Source organism: Calypte anna, chromosome 8 (genome assembly GCF_003957555.1).
Source record: "Calypte anna isolate BGI_N300 chromosome 8, bCalAnn1_v1.p, whole genome shotgun sequence".
Classification (NCBI taxonomy): domain Eukaryota; kingdom Metazoa; phylum Chordata; class Aves; order Apodiformes; family Trochilidae; genus Calypte; species Calypte anna.
Genome location: NC_044254.1, coordinates 4,418,238 through 4,425,326, shown reverse-complemented (window position 1 = coordinate 4,425,326; position 7,089 = coordinate 4,418,238). Strand labels below are relative to the sequence as shown.

Sequence of the window (7,089 nt, the reverse complement as noted above, 5' to 3'; positions counted from 1 at the left end):
GCTGCTCCTGCCTGTTCCACTGCCCAGGCACCCCTAATCTGGTGATGCAAAAATCTCAGCTTTTCTTTAAAATGAAAAGGGCCCCAGCCTCAAGGGCTAAGCAAGAAGGTGAGAAAGTGTAATCAAAGTGTATCCCTCAGGGCTTAAAAATAGAAGAAAGGGAGGAAAAAAAAATAAAATAATGTGTTAAAGCATAATGATTCATCTGGCAAAGCCCTGTCTGGGAGAGTGCAAGGCTGGCGTGTGCCTGGCAGGGGCGAGTGTTTGGGCTCCCAGCCCTGCCAGACACCTTCCCAGAATAAAAATCACCTCCCCTGGAAGCACTGCAGCTGATGGGGTCCTGATTTTCAGGCAAACATCTCTCAGGCAGGACATCTCTCCTCAGCTCTGCTGTACCTTGCAGTTCTGTGTCTCCTGTCTTCATTTGCAAATTCAGGCTCTGGCTCCAGGGCTGTTGCTCCCAGCAAAGCTGCCTCGGTGCTACCACAGATAGTGCCAGACTGGAATGAGAGCAGGAAGGTCTTGAGATAAATGCTGATTGCATTCAAAACATCACTGTGATTAGCCCAGCCAGCCTGGGGATAGATATCCAACCACCCACCAATTCAGCAGGACAAAAAGGGAAGCCTAACATCAACTGCATGTGGACATGTGGCTCTCATAGAAGCACAGAGTGGTTTGGGTTGGAAGGGACCTCAGTGACACTCTAGTTCCAACACCTCTGCATGGACAGAGGTGCCTCCACTAGACCAGGTTGCTCCCAGCCCCATCCCACCTGGCCTTGAAAACAGCCAGGGATGGGGCAGCCACAGCTTCGCTGGGCAACCTGGGCCAGGGTCTTACCACCCTTACAGTCAACAATTTCTTCCTAATGCCTAACCTAAACCTTCTCTCTTTCAGTTTAAAACCACGAAGTCCCTCCCCAGATTTTCTTTAGCCCCCTCAGATACTGGAAGGTGCTCTTAAGGTCTCCTTGGAGCTCCAGGCTGAACAACTCCAACTCTCAGCCTGTCTCCATAGCAGGTGCTCCATCCCTCTGAGCATCTTTGTGGCTCCCTCTGGACTCACTTCCTGTGTTAGGGACCCCAGAACTACACCCAGCACTGCAAAGCAGAGTAGGGGAGGAGAATCCCCTTCCTAAAGCTTTCCCCAAATGATTCTCTTCACCAGTATCCCAGCAGTTTCCCCCCTCCCAAGGCAAACCCCGCTTCCCTTTACTTTGTGTGTGCACCTGGGTTACACCCACGTGGAATCGTCCCCACCCTGCCACCTTGCCTGGTCCTGCTGGCCTCACACACTCCCCACGGTGCTGTTGCAGGGCAGGGCCATCGCAGAGGATCCCCCCAGGGTGAGAGAATGAAGCAGCTGGCTGGGCAGCAGCAGGATGGGGTGGCAGGACCTCCCGCGCCCTGACAGACCCCCACCGATGCTCCCGTGGCCATTGGCCCTCCTGACCCTGAGCGTCTGCTGCTGCTGGGGGGTGGCCGGGGGCACTGTGCCCCAGCAGCATGCTGCCCCTGCGACCCCTTCAACATCCTCATCCTCATCTTCTGGCCGGGCACCCCTCGACTGGCTCCTCACTGACCGGGGACCCTTCTACCGTGCCCAAGAGTATGTGGATTTCATGGAGCGCTACCGGCAGGGTTTCACCACCAGGTACAGGATCTACAGGTGAGAGGCCATGGGCACCCTGGGAGTGAGCTGGGATGGATGGGTGGGTGGGGGGGGCTTCAGGGGACATGGCAGAAGGGAGATGAACTCGCTTTAGTCTACAGGAGTAGACTACATGAGAGGAGGCTGCCCATGGAGAGAGGTGACCGCTCCCAGGGGATGTAACAGCAGCCCCACAAGATGCTCCTGGCATGGCCAAAATGGGCTCCAGGCAGGATCTGTCCTAAGCCAGGAGGGATTTGGTGCATAGGCTGGCATGGGATCAGCACTTATGGTGGGAGGCACAGCGAAATGGGCACTTCTTTGTCCTTCTGCTATGCACAAAGACATCTCGGTGACAGATTACTGAGCCTGCCTGGACTGCCAGCCCTCCCCAGCTGAGATGCTGCTGGAGCTCACAAAATATCCTCCTGACCAACCCCCTGCAGTGTCCCAGGGTCCCCAGTGATGTCACCCCACAAACCACAGCAGAGGGACATTACGTGAGTAGGGGACAAGGGTGGAGGAGTTCCTTGCTGGTGGAGAACCAGGCTTGGCAGCCATGACCCCAGCAAAGGGCCAGCACAGGAAACCCACTCCACCACCTCCAGCACTAATTGGTGCTGTCTCCTCCTGCTAATGAGGACTTTTCCCTTCCTCCCTTTGATGGTGCCAAGCCCCCAGAGAACAGCCTGGCTGCTGCCTCCCAGGGGATATGATGTGGGGACCTTGTTAGGCAGCCCAGCACCCCCAGAGAGCTCTTCTCCTCCTTCCTCCCCATCCTGTGTGCTGGCACTGCCACAATGAGGGACCCACATGCTCCAGGGGTGCTCCTGGTGACAGTGGTGGGACTGGAAGGAGCAGCCATAGGCACAGCAGCTGATTTGTCCCTCCTCCAAGCCTTGCTTTGTCTGTGGGACAGGGTGGAGGAACCCAGTGCAGGGCTCCTGGTCCCCCAACCTTAGGATCCCAGCACCCAAGGAGCACACAGGCAAGAGGAGAGGCAGCACCCACTCTGCTTCTGGTTCCAGTGGGAGCTTTTTCCCCTACTGATTCCCTGCTCTGAGGTGGAAATCGGGAACAGAAAAGGGGACGGGATGCGCGGGGTATGGCCACACTACCTTGGAAAAACCCTTTCCTCCCGCAGGGAGTTTGCTCGTTGGAAAGTAAACAATTTGGCCTTGGAGAGGAAAGATTTCTTCAGCCTGCCCCTTCCCCTGGCCCCCGAATTCATCCGCAACATCCGCCTGCTGGGACGCCGGCCCAGCCCCCAGCAGATCACCAACAGCCTCATCAAGAAGTACGGCACCCACTTCTTGTTGGCTGCAACGCTGGGAGGTGAGTGCTGCTGGGTGCTCCCTTCCCCTCACACGAGGGAAGGAAAGGAAAATGAGGAAAAAATACAGCCAAGAAGAGGAACGGGGGCTGAAAGCACTATATATCCCCCCCCCTTTCCTTTAGGAGAGGAGTCTTTGACCATTTTTGTGGACAAGCGCAAGCTGAGCCGGAGGGCAGAGCCCAGTGGGGGTGCTGGGAACAGCTCAGGGGTCTCACTGGAGACCCTGCACCAGCTGGCAGCATCCTACTTCATCGACAGGGAGAGCACCCTGCGCCGCCTCCACCACATCCAGATTGCCACCTCTGCCATCAAGGTAAGTGGGAGGGAGAGGGGGATGTGGGAGGAGGAGAAATCAGCCCCTCAGGGCTGGCTGGGACCCTAAAGCAGCATCAGGCCCTGGGAAAGGGGGGATGGAGAAGGCAGAGTTGTCACAGCCACATTATTTATGGGAAATTGGGCACACCAATGAGGGTGAGTTTTTTCAGTGGGCTGCAGGCAGGGCTGCAAACTGTCCACAAGCCAATTAGCAGGCAGGTTGCTGAGCATCACTTGCCACTAGGTGTGGGACAGGGCAAGCCTGGCTGGGTGGGGGTTATCTGCAGCACTTTTTGTGCCCTGACTGCCTGTGGGTCACCCCTCCCTAGGTGACTGAAACACGGACAGGGCCACTTGGCTGCAGCAACTATGACAACCTGGACTCGGTGAGCTCTGTCCTGGTGCAGAGCCCAGAGAACAAAGTGCAGCTCCAAGGTAGGGCTGGGCTAGTGGGGACATGGTGGTGGATGCTGTGCCACCCCGGGATGCTTGCTGCAGGGGAGGATGCTGCCTGGAGATGCTGCATTTGATTTAAGGGCTGGGATGGAGGGGGGAGGGATGAAAATAATCAAAGCTGTGCAGGATGAGGTTGTTGCTTGCCTGCCAAGAGGAGCTGAGATCAATGCAGAGCCCAGACAAGCGGCTCCCCAGCAAATTGATATGAAAGTCAGGTGAATGTGGGAGCCTGGGGAGGGGAAAAACCCACTCCCTCCTCACCAAGAGAGGGGGGGGATATTTTTGAGGGGCTCTCCACATGCCCTGAAGTGCTCGGGGCTGCCTCCTGCCCGCAGGCCTGCAGACTGTGCTCCCCTCCTACCTGCGGGAGAGGTTTGTGGCAGCTGCCCTCAGCTACATCGCCTGCAGCTCGGCCGGGGAGCTGGTGTGCCACCAGAGTGACTGCCACTGCCAGTGCCAGCCCAACTTTCCCTCCTGCAACTGCCCTGAGGCTGATGTCCAGGCACTGGAGAACAGCCTGGCCCAGCTCCGCAGAACCTGGGAGAGCCACCACAACCAGTTTGAGGAGTCAGGTGAGATCATAGAATCACTGAGATTGTCAAACACCTCTAAGATCATCAAGTCCAACCATCAACCCAGTGCCACCATGCCAACTAAACTATGTCCCAAAGTGCCACATCTACATGTTTTTTCAATATCTTCAGGAATGGTTAGTCCACCATTGCCCTGGGCAGTCTGTTTCAATGCTTCACCACTTTTTCAGTAAAGAAATTTTTCCTAATAACCAAACCTCCCCTGACAGACTTGAGCCATTTCCTCTTTTCCAGTCACATGTTACTTGGGAGACCAGCACCCACCTCCCACCACCCTTTGTAGAGAGTGAGAAGGTCTCCCCTCACTCTCTTCCTCTCCAGACTGAACACCCCCAGTTCTCTCAGCTGCTCTTCTTCTGACCCTTCAGCAGACCCACAAAGCATCTCCTCCTCTGCAACCCCTTCTTTGGGAGCAGGGTGGTCATCACACCATGAAGGACTGAGAGTCTGGGTGGAGGAAGGTTGCCTCCAACCCTCCCTTTACCTCTTTTGGGTCTGCTGATGCCATGTCTCTCCCACCCCAGAGGAGTTTCAGGCCCTGGTGAAGAGGCTCCCTGGGGACCGTTTCCTGAACAGAACTGCCATCTCCCACTTCTGGGCCATGGATCTGGATGTCCAGCATCGCTACCAGCAGCTGGGCACCAGCCTGAAGCTGCTCTCCAGGAAAACCCACAGACTCATCCAGAGGCTCTTCAACCTCAGCAAGCGCTGCCACCGCCAACCTCGCTTCAAACTGCCAAAGGAGAGGTAGGGTCCCATGGCACCCCTTCCCACTCTGGGGCACCTCTTGGAGCCTCAAGAGCTCAGACCTATGGCCCTGCCTCTTGGATTCTCAGAGCTCAGACCCATGGCCCTGCCTCTCCAGGGTTGGGACTGGAGAAATTTGAAGGAGCTGGAGGGTGAGCAGGCAGGAAGGATGTGGCCCTGAGAGGTTGGGTCTGAGCCTGGAGGTGGAAAACGGGGGTTGGTTCATGGGTGGCAGGGCAGGAAACCAAACACAAGTTGTGGCAGCTTTTCGATCCTGTGGGATGGTTGGTTTTAGGGGTGGTTGGTCATAGGTTTTTTAGGGTGGTTGGTCATAGCGCTAAGGATGCTCTGTAACCATCTCTCCCCACCAGGTCCCTCCCTCACTGGTGGAGCCGTGCACAGTCGCTGCTGTACTGCAGCGAGACGGCCGTGCCTGGGACCTTCCTGGAGGAAAGCCACAGCTGCACGTGTCCCTCTGAGCAGCCCTCCTGCCAGGGCTCCATCCCCTGTGCCTTGGGTGAGGGGACAGCCTGCGCCAGCTGTGCCGAGGACAACAGCACCCGCTGCGGGACCTGCAACCACGGCTTTGTCCTCAGCCAGGGCTTCTGCCGCCCCAAGGTGGCCGATTCCCTGGAGCACTACCTGGGTTTGGAGACTGACCTGCAGGACTTGGAGCTCAAGTACCTCCTGCAGAAACGGGACAGCCGCATCGAGGTGCACTCCATCTTCATCAGCAACGACCTGCGCCTGGGGAGCTGGTTTGACCCCTCCTGGAGGAAACGCATGCTCTTGACCCTGAAAAGCAACAAGTACAAGCCTGGGTTGGTTCACGTGATGTTGGCCCTCTCCCTGCAGATCTGCCTCACCAAGAACAGCACGCTGGAGCCCGTCATGGCCATTTATGTCAACCCGTTCGGGGGAAGTCACTCAGAGAGCTGGTTCATGCCTGTCAATGAAGGCAGCTTCCCAGACTGGGAGAGGACTAACATAGATGCCTCTGCCCAGTGCCAAAACTGGACGCTCACCTTGGGGAACAAGTGGAAGACGTTCTTTGAAACTGTCCACGTCTACTTGCGGAGCCGCATCAAGTCTCTGGATGACAGCTCCAACGAGACGATCTACTACGAACCTCTGGAGATGTCAGATCCCTCCAAGAACCTGGGCTACATGAAAATCAACAGTTTGCAAGTCTTTGGCTACAGCCTGCCCTTTGAACCCGATGCTATTCGTGACCTGATCCTTCAGCTGGACTATCCCTACACCCAGGGCTCCCAGGACTCAGCCATGCTCCAGCTGTTGGAGATCAGGGACCGGGTGAACAGGTTGTCCCCCCCTGGCAAAACCCGCCTTGACCTCTTCACTTGCTTGCTCCACCACAGGCTCAAGTTGGCCAACAACGAGGTGGCAAGGATCCAATCCTCCTTGAGGGCCTTCAGTGCCAGGCTGCCCAACACAGTGGAGCAGGAGACAGGCAAGTTGTGCAGCTAACGCTGGGGCTGCTCGGATCTCAGAGCAAGGGGGCTGGGAGAAAGGACCCTTTGGGGGGAAAACAAAGAACCACCCTAAAAAACTAAATCAAGGCCTTACCTTAGTGCCAACCACAGGCTTTCATGGTACATCCAGCGACTGGCCAAAGAGACACGGGGCTGGAGGAGAAGGAGAACACCAGTGGGACTGTGGAGGAGGGATGGCTCATGCAGCACAGAGCAGCTTTGAGTGCAAGGACGGTGTCAGCGTGGCCACCTCCTTTGTGGCCTGGAGGACTTGCTGATGGCCAGGGAGATGTTTCCTGACCAGAGACAGCTGCTGGTTCTACCAGAGCAGATGACCAACTGGCTATGATTTCTATCTAGTGGTGGCCACTTCAGCACCCTAACTTTTGTAGTCTTTTTAAGAGAGGTTTCTACCAGCGCCTTTGCTTTCTCATCCCTCCTCATCCTTACTGCAGCTGTGCCCTCACATATGGTGACAGCGTGGGGGGCACCACAG

General features: G+C 56.5%; 1 protein-coding gene across 1 annotated transcript; it reads left to right on the top strand.

The window, feature by feature from the left end:
• The first annotated feature begins 1,384 nt into the window (after positions 1 to 1,384).
• On the top strand, positions 1,385 to 6,588 carry BRINP2 (BMP/retinoic acid inducible neural specific 2). Its single transcript, XM_008494858.2, has 7 exons — positions 1,385 to 1,671; positions 2,798 to 2,988; positions 3,112 to 3,302; positions 3,634 to 3,739; positions 4,096 to 4,332; positions 4,878 to 5,100; positions 5,472 to 6,588. The coding sequence occupies exons 1-7, from the start codon at positions 1,385 to 1,387 to the stop codon at positions 6,586 to 6,588; spliced, it is 2,352 nt and encodes a 783-aa protein (XP_008493080.2).
• Positions 6,589 to 7,089: the final 501 nt, after the last annotated feature.

Bases quoted from the DNA above. Each gene is read 5' to 3' on its own strand.
- BRINP2 (XM_008494858.2), top strand. From the start codon at position 1,385: ATGGGGTGGCAGGACCTCCCGCGCCCTGACAGACCCCCACCGATGCTC. The intron at 1,672-2,797 runs GTGAGAGGCCAT...TTCCTCCCGCAG, and splicing joins ACCAGGTACAGGATCTACAG to GGAGTTTGCTCGTTGGAAAG. The intron at 5,101-5,471 runs GTAGGGTCCCAT...TCTCCCCACCAG, and splicing joins TTCAAACTGCCAAAGGAGAG to GTCCCTCCCTCACTGGTGGA.